Source organism: Pristis pectinata, chromosome 15 (genome assembly GCF_009764475.1).
Source record: "Pristis pectinata isolate sPriPec2 chromosome 15, sPriPec2.1.pri, whole genome shotgun sequence".
Lineage (NCBI taxonomy): Eukaryota > Metazoa > Chordata > Chondrichthyes > Rhinopristiformes > Pristidae > Pristis > Pristis pectinata.
Window position 1 is genome coordinate 19736088 of NC_067419.1, and position 24593 is coordinate 19760680.

The window sequence follows — 24593 nt, forward strand, 5'->3', positions numbered from 1 at the left end:
ATTTTACTCTGAGTTCCGATATAGCAAAAGACTACAGGAAATCAAAGGAATCATTTCAAGGATATTCTCAAAGTCACCTTGGAATCTTCAAGGATATTCTCAAAGTCACCTTGGAATAAATTAATATTTGACCAACTTGTGCAAATCCCTGGCCTAACATCACTTAAGGTCGAGAAGGAGCATCCAGGATGGTAGTGAAAAGCTCAAGTTTCTTCGTTGGGTGCAGGTGGAAGCCCAGCCAAAATGGTGGAAGAAATTCCCCACTTCCTCCTACCAACCCACACGACTGAATCATTAAGCACTTGCCCATTCTGTAAATGAGTCTTGGCCTCATCAGTCACCTCACAACCCACAGAATTGGAGTGGAAACAAGCCAACCTTGACCCTGGGGGCTATCTCAGATGAAGAATACTGTTGTGGTAATGTGTGCTAGTCCACTTCCAAAATTAAGTTCCATTGAAGTAATTACCAGCAGTATATACATCACTAGGTATAGTAAATAATGAAAAAAAATCAGAAGTTATTATTAACCCCACAAAACTATCTTCTTCAACAGAATTCTAGACTTTTATTGTCAATAGTGTAGACAGGTCCTTGCTTTAACATTACAGAAACTAAATTAAAACACCACTCTGAATTTTTAATTGTTTACATACAGAACTAGGTGTCTCGTTAAATTTTTAGAGCATTTTGGTAGTACTGAGTTATATATTCTATTGTCCTTATCTGCAGCAGAATTGTCAATAATGTGATTCTGCTATTTAATGTACACATAGAAAATTGGAACTTAAGCCACGTATGATTTAAATATTCACATGCACCCACGTTATCCAGACTGCATCACCATTTTGGACACATGTTAGTTATGTGGTCTTGTCTTATCTACATTTCATGCCCTATTTTGCAGGCGGTGTCATATGCAGGGATGGAGATTGTTCTGTAATTAAGCCAGAAGACAGTGGGGTGGTCCAATTTAGAAAGTTTATTTAATAAATTCAAATTTTAATAATAAATGAATTCAGCAGAGCTAGCAGTACATAAAATATAAGAATTCTTAAGTAAAAACTAAAAATGTTGGAAACACTCAGCAGGTCAGGTAACATCTGTGGAAAAAGAAACACGTTTAACAACTCATCTCAAGACCCATCAAAAGAAGAGTCTTCAGTGAAGGGTCTTTGACCAAATATATTAGAGTTTCCACAGGTGCTACCCGATCAGCTAAGTATTTTCAAGGTTTTCTGGGTTTTTTTCACACTTCTAGCATCTACAGTTTTTTTAAAATTCATTTACTGTAGAAATTCTTTGCTATTTTATTTTGACCTAACACATTTCTAAATTTGAAAATATTTTCACTGGTTTTCATTCTCAGATGATATAGATACTTTGCCCAAAACTAACCTACTGAGGAAAGCCTCTAACTGCAAGTAAACCTCCAAAGAGATAAAACGTAGAATAATCACATTCTAAAATGTAATTTAATTTTGCATTTAGAATTCAACTTTAGTTTGTAGTTTGCTCCACAATTTTACTTCACGGAAAACAAGCTGCCAACCAGTTTACAGTTAATTAGGTCATTAAAACTGAATATATTGCAAATACTAAGCAGGTTAGATTACTCAGGTGGTTAACTGCAATTGGTTACCTGAATATATGGCAATGTTCTTCAGCAACAGGAGTGTCTGTACTTCAGTTAGACTTAAAGGTGTTTCCTAGAGTACATTTTAAATGGTGTACTGGTTGATCAGATTGCCTCAGTCAGGAGTTACCTCACATGGGAATTGGTGAGAGGGTGATTTCATTCTAAAATTTAGATAGTTTTGCATTTAGTGTTTAAGTTAACAGTATTTAGCATGTTAGTCCATGGCAAACAAGCTGCATGCCAGTTTACAGTTAACTATGAAATCATCTGTAACTATTTACTTGAATCGATTATAATTATTGTCAACAAAGGCTGAGTCAGTGCTTGATGAATTTGAATGGGTTTAAAGTTGTAAACAAGTGAATAGATTTGATGCATACTTTGAGTAGAGTGCATGGTGAGAGGAGTTGGATTCAGAGTGGGGGAAGAGGTGTTGCTTGATGGGTCCAATTCTCATGCGCTTCATGCTGAAGCATTTAAATTTTATCTGGTGCTTACTGTAAATTGCAGTGTTTTATTTAAAAATTACAAAAGACTGAAAGGTAGATAAAATATAATATTATTTAATTTTAAATAAATGAGTTAGTTAAGAACAAACCAGACACAAAATACAAAAATCTAAACTAATGTTTTTATATGAATCGAATTTTATAGGATAGCACAGGTAATGTGATGTAGTTGCAACATTTAGAAACTGGTAGAAACCAGTGAAGTCCCCTGCACAATTTTTAGTAAGTGTTTGTATCTAGGGGAACCTCAGATCAAAATTGTTGAAGTGGAGTCATTATTGGAGGAATTATAGTGTATTGGGAAAGGGAGAGTTGCATGGATGATTTGATCTGGAATGTAGTCACCTGGATTTGGGCACTGGTCAAGGACAAAAAGATATGACTGTGAGCCAGGCATAAATGGAGACCCACGATGAATTTACCTACCTGGTGCTTGGACTGTAGACATCTCTTCGGAGCTGGAGATGAATGGAATGGGAAGAGAAGTACAAGTTCTTGAGTCCAAGTAGGAACCATGACAAAAATACAACACACGACATAAAGAGCTAGGATGTAAATCGACAGGAGAACCACAAAGGTAATAATACAAAGTGGCATAGGTCAAATAGATTGGAGTTGAATCTATGGCTCAAAGGGTGGGTTTGGTGAACGGGGCATTGATTCATGCAGCACTAGCATCAGTACCAATGAAGCAAAGACCTGTCCCTTTGGTAGTGGTTTCATTTGAATCAGACGGTGACTAATCTCTGCCAAATCAAATAACTAGAGTTGTAGATAAGGCTTGAAACTAAACAATGGATAAAGAGTGCAGCTGGATGCAAGGCAGGGTGGGAGTGTTCAAATAAAGGAAAAAAATAGTGATATCAAGTAATGATTGTGGATAATGATAAGTAAAAATGCAAGAAAAGAATAGCATATAATTGTAATACTGTAATTACAGGTAGAGTAGGAGAAAATGGAATCATCAAAATTAGGGCTCATTTTATTTAAATACATGATGCATCTATAACAGGCTGGATGAATGAGTTTGATCTAATATCCATTACAGATGCATGGTTGCAAGGTGATCAAGGCTGGGAATTGAATATCCCAGGGTGCTTGACATTTTGGAGATGTAGAAAGAACAGAGAGGGACCCCTGCGGAAGATTTAGTGTTGTTAATAAAGAATGACATTCGGACAGTACTGTAGTGAGGATGGATCATGCCTCCAAAGAACAGAAAGTGGAATTGGTTTGGATGGGAATTTAAAAAATGGACAAAAAACGGTATACAATTGGATGGACTACCAAGTGAGAAATAATAGGGCTTACAGCAAAAGTAATGTAATAGTTATTGGGTGAATTTAATCTTTATATAGATCAGACAAATAAATTGGATATTGCTATTCAAGAAGGGTGGGAGAGAGAGAAAAGGGTTAGTTGAAATAGTAGTCGTTGGAAAAATATTTCCATTCATATGATAGGGATAACAGAGCTCTTCGAAACGTATAGTTTTTGTGAAAGGGAAATCAAGTTTAAAAATATTTTATCATTCCTTTAAGAATGCAGCCAGCAGGATAGATAAAGGGGAGCCAAAGGATGTAGTGCAATCAACAAGGCTTTTGGATACTAGTCCAGCAACTTAACCATTATGCTACCAGATTTTGAGGAGGCTTGACAGAATAGATGCTGTGAGGGCGAGGTTCTGCTGGTGGGTGAGTCTAAAACAAGAAGGCATAGTCACGGGAAAAGGGGTTGACCACCTAACACTGAAATGAGAAGAAGTTTCTTCTGAGTGTTGAGAGTCATCGGACTTATCCAATCCAGGGAGCATAAGTCATTAACTACATTCAAAGTTGATACAGGAAGCATTTTTGACCCATAGTCTTCTAGTACTTCTGAACAATTTTCCACCTATTATTTTTCATGAATGGAGACACAAAATACATGTTTAACTTTTCGGCCACACCTTACATCACAAAATAATTTCTGCTATCTCCGTGGGTAAAGGATCCATATTTTGTTCATCTTTTCCATTTCACACATCTTTGCACTCTACTCTCATTTTTTGTTTTCCCTTTTCTTATGCCTTGGCCTTCCTTTGCTGAATTCTGAAACTTTCCCAATCCTCAGGATTACTGTTTTTTTTTGGCAATGTTATAAACCTTTTCCTTTGATCTAAAGATATCTTTAATTTCTCAATAAATACAACTGGATCACTTTTCCTGATAGTTTTTTGGTCTTAAAGGATATATTATTCATAAACTGTATTAATTTTAAAAGTTGGCTATTGTTTGTTTACAATCATGCCTTTTTTATGTAGTTTCTCAATCTTCCACAGCCAACCTGTGCCTCACGCATTTGCACTTTCTGAATTTATTCAGATTTACAATGCCAGTTTCAGATTCATTTTCAGTATTTGTGTAAAATTATTTGATTTTTATGTGCACTTTTCCCTAAATACTCCATAACTTCCAGATAATCAGTTAACCCTTCCTCATTTCATAATCCCAGATCTAAAAAAAAGTTCCCTCATTGGTCTCTAACATACTAATTTGGAAAATCATCTCGTACTACTACTCTTCTGGTTTGCCAAATCAATTTAAAAATTAAAGTCCCCCATGATTATTGTAATACATTTGTTTCACACATTTCTGTTTTCTTGGTATATACTGTGCCCTATATTACCATTATAGTTTGGCAGCCTGTAGACAACTCCCATCAATCTTTTCTGCCTCCTCTCCTGCTGTTTCTTAGCTTTATCCAAACTGATTGTACTTGATTTTCTGAACCAAGGTTCTTCCCTTCCACTGTCTTTATCTCATCCTTAATTTTCAGGGCCTCCTTTTCCAGTTTACCTATATTATCTAAAGGTTATGTATTTAATTGTGTAGTCACATTGTAAGTCTGTGATGGCTATTAGATTGTACTCATTTATTTCTGTTTGTGCCATAAATTCACCTACCTTGTTATGAAGACTTTGCGCATTCCGGTAAAGAGCCTGCTATGCTTTCAGTCTGTTACTACTATTCCCTGGTGTGACTCTAATTGGAGGTATACTCCTGTTTGTATGCACTGTCCCTTCCTGACAGACCCTGGCTGTCATTACTTGTTTTTCTTTACCCTGCACTGTCACATTGTTTTATCTCTTTTAACTTTCCAAATTTCTCCTCTCCAGTATCCCATCCTATTTCTCCTCTCCAGTATCCCATCCTCTCTAGCCTAGTCATTCAATTCAAAGGGACACTTATCCCTGCCCAATTAAAGTGAAGTATGTCTTTGTGCCCCATATTAATTTCTCTGACCTTAAAGCAAGGACTGTAGATCTTCACCATAGAAGCAACCTGATCGAGGTGCAGTCTTGACAGCAGGGGAAGGGCAAGGTATTTCATCAATTGGAGAGGCTAATTCAACAGTGTGAGTGGAGAAGTGTATCTTTTTGTAGTATGTGTGTGGGTGGGGTGGGCTTCCTACATCCCTAAGAATTGCTAATGCCTATATTTTTTCCCAGTAAGTGTCATTTTAGGTGGTGGTTGCTGTTAATGAGGTGAAAAAAAATTGAATCTATTCTATTTTGGTAGCTTTTGCTGTTCTTATTTGAATAAGCAAGATACCACTTTAAAAATGTGACATGGACCTAATTCTGTTAGCTTTTACCAAATTCTCATGGTAGATAAGAATTATTTTTAGGAGGTTGTAGATAAATGGCAAGCACTGGAGTATGACTTTTAGTGATTTTAGCCACTTAGAGCCAACAGTAAAATGCCAGTCCATTTAACTAGACAGTTGAACTTCCTCATGACAGTGGAAATACTGCAGATGTGATAAATGTATCTCAAGAATCCTTGAGGATCCTAAAATAGTCAGGCTAGATCATGTTTGTATGCACTGTTGTCTTAAGTTTTTATAAACTAAGGACAAAACTAACTTTGTTTTGATTCCTAAATGCAGGAAGAAAAATAGTGCTGACTAAGACAAATGAAAAAAACAAATCTGTTTCATTTGGAATATTAAAAAAATGCTCTGTGGTGATTATCTTACAAAATGCAGGCTTGTAGGATTGCATTTGGTTCAAGAGATTTCATTTATCCAATTTCTTGGTCATTTACTTTGTGCATTAATTCTTTTTATTTGTGCTGTTTCTCTCCCATCTTCATGCTTTTTCACCTGCATTATTTAATGTTATTCATTTGTTAGCTGTATTTGCTTCTATCTCTGCCATTACTTCTTCACTTATAGTGTTACGGGATCTGTAGCTGGTTTTCTTTATCTTGTCACTGGGGATAATTTAAATGCAAGATTCCAGACCAGATTTTAACCTCCAGGAGTATAAGCAATTGTTTCTTCCGCAACATGAGACCCGGGAGATCTTAACCACCTCTCATCTATAAATACTATCCACGATGGGTGTTAGTGGGATTTGGGTCAGTAGGAGATTAGTGCTGAAGATCCAAAGTGTTTCTCATGGGTTAGCCAGGAAACGAATATTTACCTTTGTAAGGTCTGGATTTAAATGGTGGTAGAGCCTTAATAATAAAATAGGGCCCTAATCTACATATTTAAAAAGGGACCCACTGCCTTGCAGCAGGTATTTTGATGATTTATTCACATGACCAGGTTAAGCTGCACAGGATTGGAGGTTGCAAAGTGGTGCTGTAATTTTAGTTGCCCATTAGCTCTGTTATGTCGAGCAACTAAAGTTAATATTGACTGTACTCTCTCTTGCTCCATTTACATGGCTTAATTCTAGCCACAAAGGAGCAGGCAAATACACATGCTTACCTATTTGACACTATCTAATGTTAACCATAAAGAGAATCCATGCTTATTTTATTTAAACTCTCTATTCCTGTCATAAACAAATTTTCCTTCAATCATTCAGACAGAGGAGCTTACTGTCCAGTCAGTGGCTCTCCATCATTTCATCCTATTACAGGCATTCCTTTTGTTCCACCTATTGCCCTCCCCTGTTAAATTAAACTTGCTTTCTTTCTCAGTTCCGTTGAAGAGTCTTTGTCCTGAAACATCTCTTTCCACAGATGCTTCTTAACTGGCTGAGTTCTTCCAGCATTTCTGTAATTGTTTCAGACCTAGCATTTGCGGTTTTATTTGTTTCCTTCTATCAGTCTGAGGTGAATTCAGGAATGAAAACACAATGGCATAAAAAGTTTATGGAATTGTTCGATGTTTATGTGCTACACAAAAGAACTTTTTCAGAAAGTTGATGTGTGATCTAGGATTTATTCTTTCTGGGTCCTTCATGCATTAGATTTTATGAAAGTACAAGGGTGCTTGAACATGGACAGTGATATCCAATTTCAGGATGCCTCTCCCATAAATGGTACATGCATGGTTTGTGTACAGGTGAGGTCTGTTTTAGTGTAACTTAGATAGGATCTAAGAGATAGTCTTAGCTCATGAATTCCACTGCTGAGAATTATTTTCAGGGACGTGCAGTTTTGGGCCCCACATCTTAGGAAGGATGTGCTGACGTTGGAGAGGGTTCAGAGGAGATTTACGAGAATGATTCCGGGAATGAAAGGGCTTAAGTATGATGAGCGTTTGTCGGCTCTTGGACTGTACTCACTGGAGTACAGAAGGATGAGAGGGGACCTCGTAGCGACATTTAAAATGTTGACAGGTAAGGATAGAGTAGATGTGGCTAGGCTGTTTCCCTTGGTGGGCGAGTCCAGGACCAGAGGGCACAATCTTAGAATTAGAGGGTACAGTTTCAAGACAGAGATGAGGAGAAATTTCTTTACCCAGAGGGTGATGAAATTGTGGAACTCCTTGCCACGCACAGCAGTGGAGGCCAGATCAGTGGGGGTGTTCAAGGAGGAGATAGACAGATATCTAAATAGTCAGGGTATCAAGGGATATGGGGATAAGGCTGGAAAATGGGATTAGAATAGTTTTTTTTTCTTTTTTTTTCTTTTCTTTTCTTTTTTTCTTTTTCTTTTCTTTTCTTTTTTTTTCTTTTTTTCCCACCCCATTTCTTTTTCCCTTTTCCTTGGAGCAGACTCGATGGGCCGAATGGCCTGCTTCTGCTCCCTTGTCTTGTGATCTTGTGAAAGTTAAAATCGTATCATTGTGGTGTGTTGGATCAGACTGGGAGTAGACTTCTTACCACCAACCAATCAAGTTCTCAGTCTTGGCACTTGTTTGAAAGTCTGGTGATGAGGCATTCTGTCAAATGACTTTGAAAGTCTGCTTGAAGAACCAAAGGATCTGCCATTTTCTTGGGCCTCAAACATATCCTGTGAATACCACTGCCTGCTTTAGTTTTCATCAAAGCTGTTCTTCTGTGCAAATTTTCAATGAGGGACAGGTGATATGACTCAATGGGACATTCTGCAGCAACGTGATGAACTCCATCCTTCACAACATAGGTGACAGGTAGAACCTCAACACATAGTGACTCTTGGTGTTTGTATACCCAGTCCATTCACACCTTGATGGTGCTTGTTGGCCTACGTTCTATTCCTTCTTTAGGAATAAGGCAATCGCCCACCTTTTTATTCTGGCTTCTGCCCTCTTCCTTTCCAGTCCTGATGAAGGGTCTCGGCTCGAAACGTCGACTGTTTATTTCCCTCCATGGATGCTGTCTGACCTGCTGAGTTCCTCTAGCACTTTTTTTATATTGCTCCAGATTCCAGCTTCTGCAGAATTTCTTGTGTCTCCTTTTTGAGTCATCCATTTCCTCCCAGGATGGGTGCTTGCCAAGAAGGTATGAAAAGGAATGCTCATCTTTATCGAGGCTCATCTCATTCAACTGTGAAACAAAAGACTCTGTGCTTTGTGGGCTGTTCATGGGAGCACATTCTAAGGTAAACATCAACCGTTGCTGAAAGATATCGACTCAGTGAAATACTTACTTTGGTCTGTCTAAACTTGCTGATCTTCCAGTTCAAGGAGCTGTCCACAACCAGATTGTGTAGATTGGCACACTCCAGTCTGAGGTTCACAGTGCAGTTTGGTGAATCAGCTGCAAAGGCTTCATGGGGGAAAGGCCAGAGTGTAGATCCTTGCCATCACTGCACCCTGAGGAGCTGGAGCCTGTGGTAAACTCTCTGACTTGCCATTTGTGGAATGTATGTGAAAGAAAAGCGACATCATGCTGATGAAATATAAATTTTGTAAGCAAATGAAATAATATTTCTTGCATGTTAGTGACAATGTACTGTACTAATTTGCAAATTTTATGACTAGAGTATATTATTCAGAAATAAGAAAACATTACCCTTGTCATAGCTCTATCTTGGGTCCCTGACCCTCTATCTCCACCCCATACAACACCTGCTACCAGATCATGAACTACAACCCCTGCCCACTTAGAATAACACAGCTCTCCAAATCAGCCTGTCCTCTCCCTCCTTAACCGAACCTGACCTTCATAGTCCTTATCCCTTCCAGCTGATGTCACAGCCTTTACTCACCTCTAATCTGTCTCACTCCCTAACTCTTTTCCACATACCCACTTGGTCTAACTAACAACCTGCCTGTTTCCTCCCCCGTTCTGTGCCGAGTATGCTAATTATGTAAGGCCTTTTGTACATGATGGCTTGAGCCTTGTGTGCAGTAGAATTCTGCAGCAAGTCATGTAGAACAGAGCAGACTAATGTGCCTTTCCAAGCACCAAAGAATTTCTAGGCCAGTGCGTAATTTTTCAATCCATAATGTCTTACTCTTGTACTCTGTGGAGATGACACATTTTGTCTCTCAGCAGCATATGGCCTAGAAGCTGGAAATAAACATGAGAGCCGCAGATACAATCTTAAAGTGTAATTCACTGGAAACAAAGATTTAATATAAATAATGACATCGATAATTCCCTCTAATACATTATAAAGCTTTGGCAAAAGATAACAGGATTGATATCAGAGTATTTACTGTAATACAGAAGCAACAGAGCACCACTGGAAATCTGCATATTCATGATTATGTATGCTTGCTGCTGTGAGAAGCACCATTTTTTCCTATTTTAATCATTTATCATTTTTTCTGTTTTAGTCTTTCTCATGTTAACCTTGATGTGCTTTGGGCAATTATCAATCATATCATAACTGTGATGTAGGTCAGAACAGCCAGTTGCTACTGCAATAAGGTAACTAGGAGAATGATGTATTATGCCATAACCTAATTTAACCAGGTGCCCAAGATTACTAATATATGGTTAAGAGCAGATAAGTGTATTCTTAATTTAATTGCTCTATATTATTTTAATATTTAAAACCAGTTCTGAGCTGTCTGCAGGCACAAATCTATAAATATACATTTAATATCCAGGTTACAGTTGTGAATTTGTTATCCATAACGGTATTCTGGCATTTCTCTCATCCGGCATCCCACCACCTCACACCACCCACCTCCCACCTCCCACCTCCCATTAAAAATAATTAAAAGGCCATCAATCTGAATGTAGTTAATTCCTTCAATCTTAACAAGATAGTGTAAATATTTTTGGTAGTATATTACCTGAGCTTGGAATAACCCAATTTGAGCATCTTTTCTACATGGCATTTCTGTGTAGTTACCAACATGACACAGATCACATTTTTTGTATTTAAATATCATAATCCTATTTCAAATGGAAGGTATGATTCTAAAAGCGAGACATTTTTAAATGTATTCATGGGATGTGGATGGCAGTGACAATCCCAGCATTTATTTTCCATCTCTAACTGGCTTTTCAGTTCTGGGGCAACTATGAGTCAACTATGTTGGTGGATTCTAAGCCAGACAGGGTAATGTAGATTTAATTCCCTAAAGAGTATTAATGAACCAGATGTGTTTTTACAACAATCAGATCATTTCATAGTTATTGTTATTAAGACTAGCTTTTGTTTTAAATTCCAGAATAAATGCTTGAATTTAAATTCTCCAGCTGCCAAGGCAGGATTTGAATCTGTCTCTGAATCAATGGTTCAGAACTTCAACTATTAGTTTGATAACTTAACCGCTATACTATTATACCCTTAGCTCTTTCTGAGGATTTAGTGTCCTAATGATATGAAAATAAATGCTGTCTCTGTTATCCTGTACACATTATATCAGAGTCATTGAGGATATTTTTAATACCATAGAGAAAGAAGCTTAACTTATGAGAGCAGTGTGAAATATCAACGCCAAAATATTTTGAGCAATTCTTGAGGATAGTATTAGAATTGACTTTGGCCTGCAGAGCCTCCTAGCCACCACAGTAGAAATATCTCTTCCCCTCCATCTCCGGTATGGCTTCTTAAGGTATATCTGAAAATTAGAAGACCTGTGTCCTCTTGTGTCATGTCATTTCTGCTAAGAAAATGAGTGTTTGAAGTTCAATGCCTCAAACTCAGCACTAAGCTCATGGTCTTCTGACAGCAGTGACCCTCACCCTCCTGAATGCTTCAAAGACATGGACCATCATCAGCACACACCTCAAAGCACTGAAGCGGTACCACCAATGTTGCCTCTGCAACATCCATCAGGCAACAGGATAAACAAACCAACGTCCAGTACTACACAAAAGGGAGAAGGAATATCTCGGAAGACACTGACAAGCCTCAAGCTCAACACCTACCAAGCTACAAATCCATCCGTGACCCACCTGTGGCAGAGGCTACAGGTCCCACATTGGCTTTGGTGGCCACATGAGAACACACAACAACTGAAGTAGAAGCAATTCCTCCACAGCTCCTAAGGGCTGGCTAAGAAGACAATTTTTGCTTACACCATTCACTGCGTGACAATGCATGTCCTCTTGATGGCTGGGTTCAGGAATGCCATGTTAGAATAGTGTGTGACCTGGAGGAAAAATTTGGAAGTAATGTGTTCCCACAACATGGCTATTCTTAACGATCTCTGAGGAGGTCACTGAAAAGGGTGGTGCTCTTGAGGAATCAGTTGGCATTGTAAGTACATACACACCAGTCATCATACACTGTTGACTGAGGTGATTTATGTTGGGTCCAGTGAGTCTGAGAAGAGGAGTAAATAAACCAAGAAGGAAACTGCAACAAAAAAGTACAGCCACATGTGGAGAGAGAGAGAGGTAGAGAGAAAATGGTGGTTACCCAAAGTTTTTAAATACAATATTAGGTCTCTGGGGCTGCAGTGTGTCCAGATGGAAGATGAGATGTTGTACCTAAAACTTAAATCGTGCGTTATTGGATCAATGTAGAAGGCCAAAAGAGTTCAGAGTGGGAGTGAGTCACGATGTGGCCTCCTATGTTGCTCTGCCCCACTCCCACTTTCATCTATTGCTCCAGGTAATTATTGGCTTGTCAACTTTGGTCTGCACCCTATTGTAGATGTTCCTTATGTTCTCTCATCCCTCCCCATCTCTGCAACTTAAAATACACTTGTTTTCTCACTTTTTCAGTTCTAATTCCGTCCTTGGCCTGAAATATCAACTCTCTTTCACTCCACACTGATGGTGCTTGCTCTGCTGGGTGCTCCAGCAGTTTCTGTTTTTGTTTTGGATTTCCAACATCTCAATTTTTTTCTCCAATGAATGTTATCCAAGTTTGGTCTAGGCTGGCATGATTTGGCTGATTGTTGGAAGTACTGTGAATCAAGTTAAACATTGTTGAACCATCATATATTAATTCCTCTCCCAATTTTAAGGTAGCATAAAAAGATTATTGAAGATACAGCTAAAGGTGGTTGACTGAAATAGATATGCTTAAAATGCCCTTGTTAGATAACCTGGGGCTGCAATCAGCAATCTTGAACAGCCATAATCATTTTTTTATTTAAGTCACTTATTACTCTAGCTATTGAATGTTTTCTCTTGCAACACACCACACCTCTCTTCCTCTCACCCCCACTCCACATCAAGGCTTTCTTGGTTAAGATTTTTCCATATTGTTCTTGATGATTTTCACCATGTCGTCAATGGCAGCAACTCAGCTCTCCTCAGCAAGTAGATAAGTTATTCCGAGTTAACTGTTCCATCTTCTTCATTTTTTTTACCCCATGTCTTGCCTTGCATGTTAGTTTAAGTTTAAATACTTATTGCTGTCCTTTTTGTTTGATGTCTGATATTGCCCATCTCATCTATGAAAGGAATTACCAAGGTTAATTTGATTGTTGATAAGGGAAATTTTGCATGGTTTAGTCACTCCAGTGAAATTCATGGTAATGTTAAAACTGATGTTTCCATAATATCAATCTGTAATTCGTTCTGTGGGTGTTCTGTTTGCTAAAAGTAGGTAATGCATGTGCTTGTTCAGTATTTGTTCATAACTTTTCATTTATGGAAATATTTTACTTGGAAAATTTACAGTTTTGCTTATAATCCAATTTTATAACCCACTATAATTTTAACAGTAAAGGTATTATGAATGAATTAAAATATTGCATAATGCCATTCTGCTGCTATTTAAAGATGCACTTAAAGCATAGCATTGTAAATGTGTTACCTATTGCATGTGTCTATTCTCATTATCAGTCTTCAAATTCAAACACTATTTATTTATATACATCTAATTAATATACTTCTAGTTTTAATTAAATTGCCATATCTTGTTTAAAAGCCATTTCTTGCAACACACAGAGATGGTGCAATATGTACAAGGTAGTCTTCACAAAATATGATCTCCTGGTCTTTTTATGTTCCTGGATCCTACAGATTCTGTAATTGATTGTGTATATTTTCAGTATCTTGTTGTTATGCCATCTGTTCCAAACAGTGTACACACACATCCACAGCCATGACCATCAGGAGTTCCATTGACAAGGATGATGTGTTCATTGTACCTGTTCAGATATGTTCATTATAAGTTTAGATAGAATTTCCTTCTTGAGAAGGAGAAAAAGATGTGCATTTAGTTTTTATTTACGTGAAAACTAGGATTCAGTTTGGCTAAAGCTAATAAGAAGAGCCAACTCCTTTTATTTTGCTGCCACTAATTTTTCATTTTTCTTTAAGGTTTTGGCAGACACACTGCTTTACCTCTTATTCTGGTTATCCTGAGAAGTGATCTTTTTTTAGAAAACAATCATGAATAATTTGAATGCAATTACTTATTGCATTTGTAGCATCTATAATTTACTACCTGAGTGGCTGACGTGCTGATAGTAGTAGCTGAATTTCTGTTAACTCTTATATAACAATCAAATACTTGCTTTTTGAGCCAAATTGTTTTCATTTTATTCTCAGTAATTTTAGCCATACATTTGGTTGATATTTAAGACATTTAAACTAAACTTTGCTTAAAATATAACAATTTTATTTTAATGTAGGTTCACATTGGAGAGAGAGTTCATTTAATTGTAATACAGGAGCTCAAAAATTGTGTTTATATAATGTTAGACGTATCAGGTATAAAATTAGAAGATGCTGGAAATATTCAGCTGGCCAGACAGCATTTATGGACTGCAAAATAGTTAATTTTGAATCAGAATTCCACTGGCTCTGAAGTCTATTACTGCATTTTATTGAAATTTGATCTGATAGACTGAGATGATTAAGTGTATTGATATTAAAAGTTTTTCCACTATTTCCCGCATCTGCAGTTTTGTTGCTTATTGTTTACTACATTTTATCAAAGGAAATACTGTCTAAAATTAATGTTTATAACAATAAGCTACTACTTACGCTCATGACATTTGTCTATTTGTAATTTTAACAGAGGGTTTAAACTATTTAAAATATCAACTGACTGTGTAAGTGAGATACCTTCTTGTAATCATTCAGATTAAGTTAATTATAAACCTGCTAAAACTCTCAGTTATATTTCTGCCTGCAACTTATTGCTTGAGAATCACTTGCAGAAATCTATTACACTTTTAAGTTTGGCAGTGTTATTGTTTTGCTGGGAAGTTACATTTATGATTATACTCTATATAATTTGGTCAATTATGAACAGATGTATTGTTCTAAGTATTTTCTGATGAATTAATACATGCTTTAATTTTTTTTTGTCTCCTAACAACTATAGTGAGCATGCCCACCAGTGAAACTGAATCTGTGAACAATGAGAATGTGGCTGGTGCAGAATTAGAAGATTTGAATTGCTGCGCTAGACTTGGGTAGGTATTTTTCTGGCATATAATGCTGCTGGATTAGCAGGGGCCAGGAAGTATGCCTGTAACTGTAATCCAGGTGGAGCTCCTCTTACCAAATTAGTTTTCTATCCCTGATGGGAGAGTTTATCATGCTAATTTATTGAGCAATAGACTTTTCAAATGTGATTATAAATCTTACACTATGCAGCTTTAATCTCTTAAATTTCCCTGTAGCAGTCATTTAAATTCTCTAATATATTATGCTGTAGCGACTCACCGCACCAGCATCGAACCGGCTCCCGACATCGCAAACGTCGTGGGAGGCCCCGATCCAAGATGGCACCGGGCCCTCCTTCTTCCCCCTCGTCGGGCTAGGAAAGCCCGCGCGCGGGAAGGTCTGGTGACCTGCACATGACGTCAGTGCAGGAACTGTAGCGCGGGAAGTTTTCGGATATTAAAGGCGCAGCGCGCCCCTGTCGTTCATTCGACTTCTGATTTCAAACCAGTGACTCTGTGTCTTCATTTCGTAGTGTGTAGCTAGCCGCTATATTGGTGACCCCAATGGGCCCAAATATTTTTTTACCCACAATGTCTGCACAACAAGAGGTACAGGCAGTAGCCCTTAAACTGCCCACCTTCTGGACCCTCAGGCCTCGTGTCTAGTTCGACCAGGCCAAGGCCCAGTTCCAGATTCACCAGATCACTGGGGACGACACCAAGTACTATTATGTGGTGAGTGCCCTCGACCAAGACACCGCAGCCCAGGTCGAGGACTTCATTCAGGCGCCCCCGGAGGAGGAGAAGTACGATAAGTTCAAGACCCTCCTTCTCGAGACTTTCAGCCTTTCCCGACGCAAACAGGCCTCCTGCCTCCTCCACCTCGATGGGTTGGTTGACAGACCCCTCCCTCCGCGCTCATAAACTAGATGTTGGCCCTGGCAGACGGGCACAAACCCTGCCTGATGTTTGAGTAGGCCTTCCTGGAGCAGTTACCCGACGACATCCACCTGCTCCTGGCGGATGCCAATTTCAGCGACTCCCAGAAGGTGGCTACCCGAGCGGATGTCCTTTGGTCGACGAAAAAGGAGAGTGGGGCGTCCGTTGAGCGCGTTGCCATGCCACGTACCCAGCAGCCCAGCAGGCCAGACCCGGCAATCGAATGCACCCCGCCCGCCACCAGGTCTGAGACACCAACGGACCAATGGTGTTTCTACCACCAGCGGTGGGGCGCTGACGCCCGCAGGTGCTGGCCACCATGCAGGTTTCCGGGAAACGCCAGAGCCACCCTCCGCTGATGGCCACGGCAGCTGGCCACCCGGATAGCCTCTTGCATGTGTGGGACAGGCGTTCCGGACGTCATTTCCTAGTGGACACCGGAGCCAAGGTCAGCGTCATGCCTCCCAACAGCCACGAGACTCACAACTGCACACCAGGACCCACCCTCAGAGCCGCTAACGGTAGCACCATTTGGACCTTTGGCACCCATTTGGTGCACCTCCAGTTCAGCACCTGCAACTTTACTTGGAAGTTCATCCTGGCCGCCGTTACGCAACCACTCCTCGGGGCAGACTTCCTTCGCGCCAACAGTCTGCTGGTTGACCTGCGGGGTAAGCGTTTGGTACATGCCAGAACCTTCCAAACGTTCTCGTTGGGTGAGGCCAAGCTACCGGCCCCACACCTCGACTCCATCACCACGTCGACCAACGAGTTCGCCAGGGTCCTGGCAGAGTCCCTGTTCATACTAACGCCCCAGTTCTCTACCACCTTGCCCAAGCACGACGTCCAGCATCACGTCCCCACCCAGGGCCCTCCCCTCCATGCCCGCGCCCAGCAGCTACCCCCAGACAAGCTCCACCTCGCAAAAGAGGAATTCAAAAAAATGGAGTTGGGGATCATCTGCAGGTTGGACAGCCCATGGGCCTCTCCGCTACACATGGTCCCCAAGGCAGCCGGAGGCTGGCAACCCTGTGGTGATTACCGACGCCTGAACAACATTACTACCCCGGACTGTACCCCGTGCCACATATTCAGTACTTCGCTGCCAATGTGCACGAGTGGTCCATTTTTTCCAAGGTCGACCCCGTCTGCGGGTATCACCAAATCCTGGTGCATCCGGACGACCTTCCAAAGACGGCGCTGATCACACCTTTCGGCCTCTTTGAATTCGTCTGGATGCCCTTTGGCCTCAAGAACGCTGCTCAGTCCTTCCAACGACTGATGGACACGGTTGGGCAGGACCTTGACTTCGTCTTCATATACCTCGACGATATCTTGATCTCCAGCAGCAGCCGCCAGGAACATTTCACACACTTCCGCCAACTCTTTTCTTCCCTGAGGGATTTCGGCCTGACCATCAACCCAGCCAAATGCCAGTTCGGGCTTGAGTTAATCAATTTCCTGGGCCATCGGATCGACAAGCGCGGCGTCACGCCCCTGCCTGCAAAGGTCGACACCATCCGCCATTTCGCCAGACCCACCTCCATCAAGGGCCTGCAGGAATTCCTCGGTATGATAAACTTTTATCACTGGTTCATACCATCCACGGCCCACGTCATGCACCCGTTGTTTGCTCTCCTGTCGGGCAGAAGCAAGGACATTGTTTGGTCGGAAGAGGCTCACACCACGTTCGTCGAAACCAAGCAGGCCTTGGCGGACGTGGTCATATTGGTGCATCCTCGCACGGACATCCCGACTGCCCTCATGGTCGACGCCTCCAGCACAGCGGTCGGAGGCGTTCTAGAGCAGCTTATCGAAGGGCGTTGGCAACCACTGGCATTCTTCAGCAGGCACCTTCGACCACCAGAGCTCAAATATAGTGCCTTCAACCGCGAGCTGTTGGCGTTGTACCTGGCCATCAGACACTTCCGATACTTCTTGGAGGGCAGGCCGTTTACAGCTTTCACTGACCACAAGCCGTTGACCTTCGCTTTCAACAAGGTCTCAGATCCCTGGTCAGCATGGCAGCAGTGGCACTTGTTGTACATCTCAGAGTTCACCACTGACATCCGCCATCTGTTTGGGAAAGAGAACATGGTTGCGGATGCACTGTCACGGCCCACCATCCAAGTTTTGTCCCGGGGGTGGATTTCGGCGCCTTGGCAGAGGCACAGTGAACGGACGTGGAGGTGCCCAGCTATTGCACCGCAGTCTTGGGCCTGCAACTGCAAGACCTACTGGTAGGCCCCGGTGAGTGCACCCTGCTCTGCGATATCTCCACAGGTAGACCCTGGCCCATCGTCCCAGCTGCCTGGTGCCAACGGGTGTTTGATTCCATCCATGGCCTCGCACACCCATCCATCCGGACTACTGTCCGGATGGCGTCCGACAAGTTTGTCTGGCATGGCCTGCGTAAACAGGTTTCCGAATGGGCCCGGTCCTGCACACACTGCCAAACCTCAGAAGTACAGCAGCATGTCAAGGCCCCCCCTGCAGGATTTTCAACCTACTTGCCAGAGGTTCGACCATATCCATGTCGACCTGGTCGGCCCCCTCCCAGTCTTCCGAGGAGCGCGGTACCTCCTCACGATTGTTGAATGTTTTACCCGCTGGCCTGAAGCCATTCCCCTCACAGACACCTCCACCCAGTCCTGCGCACGGGCCCTTTTGTCATCTTGGGTGGCCCATTTTGGTGTCCCGGCACATATCACCTCAGACAGGGGAGCTCAGTTCACCTCCGGCCTGTGGTCTGCCGTCGCCGACATGTGGGGTTCCCGGATCCACCTCACCACCGCCTATCACCCGCAATCCAATGGGCTGGTGGAGAGGTTCCATCGACACCTGAAGTCGGCACTCATGGCCCCCCTTAAGGGGCCCAACTGGGTAGACGAGCTCCCCTGGGTCGTGCTGGGAATACGCACCGCGCCAAAAGAGGATCTCCATGCCTCGTCCACGGAGATGGTCTACGGAATGCCCTTAGTCGTCCCGGGCAAGTTCCTACCAGCCCCTCGGGGGCCAGAGGAAGAACCTGCTGCGGCGCTCGACCGGCTGCGCGAGTGGCTTGGAAACCTGGCCCCGAAACCCACCTCACGACATGGACAGGCCCCGACCCGTATGCAGACTTCCCTCCAAGACTGTAAGTTTTTCTTCGTCAGGAGGGGCGCGCACTGAACACCACTGCAGCGGCCGTACAAAAGGCCATTCTGGGTCATCAGGAACAATGGGTCTACGTTCGTTCTGGACATTGGGGGGCGCGAGGATGTTTTTACAATTGACCGGCTGAAGCCGGCTCATTTAGACTTGGACCAACCCGTGGTGGTCCAGCGAGCGCGACGCAGGAGCAGGCCACCCAAATCATAGTTTATTTAATTCTGGTTTTCACGACGGTATCGCAGGTTCTGGCATGGGGTTATGTAGTGACTCACCGCACCGGCATCGAACCAGCTCCTGACATTGCGAACATAGTCGGAGGCCCCGATCCAAGATGGCGCGGGGCCCTCCTTCTTCCTCATCGTTGGGCTAGGAAAGCCCACGCGCAGGAAGGTCGGGTGACCTGCGCGTGACGTCAGCACGGGAACTGTAGCGCGGGAAGTTTTCGGATATTAAAGGCGCAGCGTGCCCCTGTCGTTCATTCGACTTCTGATTTCAAACCAGCGACTCTGTGTCTTCATTTCGTGGTGTGTAGCTAGCCGCTACAACGCAACAGCTACAGTGTTTTTTTGGCTTAATTATAAATAATCCTTATTTAGTAATTATTTTTCCTCCATCACAGTAGTAGAAAAATGTTTATCGAGGACCATTGGTATTGAGGTCCTAACTCTTTGTTTAAACACAGAAGTGAGTTTTCAGTCAAGGTAGTTTCAATTCAGTTTTTATTGAACACAACAACTGTGGCATAAAGCAATTTCTATTTCAAAAGATTGGTATATTTCTGAATAATGTGGACAAGTGTGATATATATGATGGTATTATATCCATGGTTGGAGAAGTGTGGGTCCTAATTTTTTTTTAATCTGGCATCCAAAGTGCACATGAACCATTGTGGCACAAGTTGCACCATTCACCATAATGGCTAGAGAATTAACACATTCATCCTAAATCCACTAGAACTGTGCGGAGTTGGTATATCAATCCGGTTATGATGCTGATTGAGTTGCAGCACTGACAAATTGGAGTTCTGTGATGCAGCCAACATTATGTGTTAATCTCAGACAATTCAATACATGTTAAGCAGCAGAAAGGAACTTCACCCAGTATTATTTGAAGGAATACAAAAGCAATGTACTGTGTACTGGTGATCTGAAATATATAAAAAAAACCAGAAAATGCCAGAAATCAGGCAGCATCTGTGGAGCAGGAAACTGCATTAAAGTTTCACATCAATTAACCAGGAATTTCTATTTCTATTTCTATTTGAAGGGATCATCGACTATGTGCAGATTAAAATGATTTCTATTTGATGTTGCTTTAATTCAATTAATATTTGATGCTTCTAAACTTTGAAGTTATTGAAGAAGGTGGAGTGCCTTGAGCTAAAGGAGTATACCTTGACTTCATGGTTTTTGCAGTAACCCCATTCTACTTTGCAAGGTTCTTAGCAGCATGGCAAGGCAAATTAGAATAGGGACTGAGGGAAAGACAATTCACTTGAAGGCAGATAAGTAAAATGTGGATTGCTCTCAGCAGGATGCCACACCCACCAAGGGTCATCCAGGAGCTCTTCTGTGTGAATCTCAGTGAAAAAATAATGGGACGAGTAGTCTGCATTCCAATGAGTTTTTTTTTCAAAGATAGTCCATGTGCTCCATGTCATAACTTTTACCACAGAGCTGCATTAGGATCACTTTGTTAGTTGCTATTAATGTTTTGGTAGTAATGAACTAATGTGCACAGGCATCTTCCAGACTGGAGCTAGAACAGGAGCAATCCATAACATTTTGCTGCCCATTGTAGAGTAAGGTAGATTATAGATGTCCTTTGTTTCAGGAGAGCTAGATGCATTTAATTTGCCCCTGGCTGACCATACGTGCATAGTCATGAGGATGTCAGGTACTCAGAGTGCCATTTGCTATAAGGAAGTGGCATTGCAGTTTTTACCTGTCATTAGAAGTAGAAGCAGGGGTAGGCCATTTGCTTCAATTTGCCATTCAATCAGATCATGGCTGATCCTTTACCTCAGAGCCACTTTATTGTATGAACTCCATATTCCTTGTTTCCATTAATATGCAAAAAAATCTAATGTCTTTCTTTAACAAAATGCTTGACACAGTTTTGTCACAACCTACAACCTGTTTATTCAGAGTGTCATGAATAAGACTTTGTGGCAGCAGCACCCAGTTCAACTGGCAACTGATATATTATTGTCAAGCAAGGAACCGCAAAGGTAACCTATATAATTGACTGTTAGACAGTTCACCGCCTAATCTGATCTGTTATAAAGTTATCACAAGATTGCTCTCATCCCTTTTATAGTGCTTGGGGCTTCAAACTGACATTAGTGAGGAACAGGTTGGTTTTGTAGACTTGCACAACGTATATTCTGTGTGACCTTTGAAACAAACTCTGGATTTCCAATATCATGTTACAGTAAATACTATCCTCCAAAATATCATTTTATTGACAAATATCATATGTGCATCTACTTACTTCATAACTTTAATTTATTTTGCAGCTTTCTCTGGGTAATCAAGAAATATTCCCACATGTGTGTTACAGGAGAATACAACACAATCAAATTTTAAAAAGTTCAGTTGTCAGGAAACTGAGGTTCAGTTATAAGAAAAGTTGTGCTGTTTCTTTACAGCAAAGGAAATTAGAAGAACATTTAATGGATTATATAAAATTTTGAGAGACCCAGATAGGTTGTTCACCAGGTGGGATAGCTTTAAGGTAAAAGGATTAGAAGGGAATTAAGGAAATAAAATCAATTACATTGGTGAGGTTCTGTAACTTACTACCTGCAAGACTAATGGAGGCAGAAACGTACCTGAACTAGCCTTGATTAATCATAACCTACTCTGATTTGGACTGCATGCTAGAACTTAGAATTAAGCTATTTTTCAGCCATAACAAAATGCCAAAAATCCCTACAAATCCTTGATTTTGAGTCCTCCAGGATGTGTAACCCAGCCTCCAAACGGTTGGTATTCAAGCTGCATTACCCCCTGGCTAGTCTGCTCTCCACTCTTGCCTGGTGACGTACAATCATGGAAATCCTACCTCTAAACTATCCTCTGCTGTATAGGAAATGACAGGATCAGTGCCAGAAGAGTGACAGAGGTAGTGATGCATGTCTTCTTCCTCTTTGATTCCAGTATCTTCTGTCTTCACTGGTGGTTAGCCAAGTGCTATTTCTTAGTTTCTGAAATGAGAATGGCACATACGTAGATTCATAATGAGGGAAAAGGGTAGGAAAAAGGGCATGTTTGAACCACCTGGATGCAATATGAAAGATTAGATTGGAGAATGAGCAGGATATGGGGTGTGAGAAAGGGGATTGGATATGACATTTTGTCACACTCAATTGTCTCCTGTTTCATGCAGAATGCTGGTTCTGTTGTGCCCAAATCTATGATCACTAGCACCATCTCCTCCAAGTAACTACCCCTGTGTCCCAATATGCCTCCTCCCCCAGTCTGTTCCTCAGCCTTTGATTATGTGCAACCTTGTCCTACACAGAGGTAGCATGGTGGTGCAGAATTAGTTCTGCTGCCTCAAGGCTCTCAGAACCTGGGTTTGATCTTGATCTGGGATACTGTCTCTGGAGAGTCTGCACATTCTCTTTGTGACTCTGCTTTCCTCACACATTCTAAAAATGTGCTGGTAGGTTAATTGGCCTCTATAAATTACTCCCTAATATAAGTTAATGGCAATAAGAATCATGGGGGGGGGGGGCGGTTGATGAGCACATGTAGGAGAGAATAACTTGGAGGGCTGCAGGGAAATGGGGGGGGGGGGGTGAAACAAATGGGCTGATGTGGACCAGTGGCTGAAAGGCCTCTTTCTGTGTTATTCTAAGTGCAGTATAGTATAAGAGAGAAAAATTAATATATGCAATGTAATCGTATGTCTGTCAGGATTGAATAACTGGAAGTGTATGAGATTTGTGAGCGACTGTTGGATAGTGTTAAGTGTGTGCATGTGGTCATGCATATACTGACAACTAGAATTTGTTGTGGTTTCCATTGACCTTGATTAATCATGTAATGCCAATAAATGTTTGTAAACTGAGAGCAAGTTATATGATATTAGAGTGGGATTTATCACTCCAACCAGCTCCTCACATTGGTACCACATTTCTGCCCTTGTCTTCCAAGCATGCAGGAATCCCCTGCAGGAGACCACCTGTTCCACCAAGATTTTGATGTTGGCATTGGTGTTTAAGGGGCTCCTTCCCATGGGTGGTCTATATGCTTCCCAAGCTGCACAATGCCTTAAGCACTGCTTGAAATCTGTTATTACCTTCCTTTTAAGAGGTGCAGGCATCATACGTGTTAAAACTTGACAATTTCAACATTTGACATTTTGACATTTGCCTGTTGCCTCAAAAATTCCTCTGACTTAAGGTTTGCTAATGGGATGGTTGGTGTTGTCAAAGCACGCAAGCACTTTCACAAAGTATGCTCACGGAAATCACTGAGACAACTGATGTGGGTTCCCTATACAATGACAACTTACTAGATGTTTTTATTGGTTTATGAGCCTCTAGCCTACAAATTGCCCAACCCAGCTGTTTTTATATAACTACAGGCTATGAATAAAAAAAACATTACAATAACCCTCTCTCCTGCCAATAATACTTCTTAGCATCCTCCTGAAATTGCCTTGGTCACCTTATGTTCACCACACATGTTTGTCTGAACACTTGTAAACGTTTTGCATACAGTCAATTGACTGGTGACTTAATGGGCAATAAGTTGGTTTTTTGGATGTTTAAAAAAATCCAGCTACTATTACATTTCAGAGAAGTTACAAAAATTGCTGGAAACTGGTTGTAACAACAGATTACTAAATGTGTTCTGTGAAAATGAAACCACAAAAATCTATTAATAAGATTTTATAAATCATATTTCATAAATTCAGTTGAATGAATTGAGCTGTAGAAGTGAACAGCACAATCCTAGTGAGAAAGCAATTAATATTCCCATCTATAATATATTAAATATATTTAAAAATCTTTGTCAAGAAATGTGTATTTCATTGGTAGTTTTCACACACAATATAATGGCTGAGTGTTTTTATTTTTGAAACTTGATTTTGATAACTACTTTCAAAAAGATGGCCTCATGGTTAATTTATTAGAGAGGCATAAAAATAAATCCCACCAACAGAGCCTGGGAATTTAATTTGCTAATTAAATGCTCTGGTCTAATTTGAAATAATTTCATTAAAGGTGACCATGAAGACACCAGATTGTTAGTAGACCAAGCACTAATAGTCCATGTGACTCCAGGTGCACAGCAAATACCCATATCCAATCTGCCTGCTCCTGTAGGCTGAAAGAAAACTAGATAAAGTCTCTTATCCTTGATTAGAGAGTT

At 41.2% G+C, this 24593-nt stretch overlaps 1 protein-coding gene across 3 annotated transcripts in view; it reads left to right on the top strand.

The window, feature by feature from the left end:
• cacna1c (calcium channel, voltage-dependent, L type, alpha 1C subunit) overlaps positions 1–24593 on the top strand; it is a 550322-nt gene that overhangs the window by 283582 nt on the left and 242147 nt on the right. For all 3 annotated transcript variants that reach the window (XM_052030488.1, XM_052030489.1, XM_052030490.1), the window contains exon 10: positions 15051–15141. In XM_052030488.1, coding sequence (XP_051886448.1) covers positions 15051–15141 — 91 coding nt within the window. The remainder of the gene's footprint in view (positions 1–15050; positions 15142–24593) is intronic.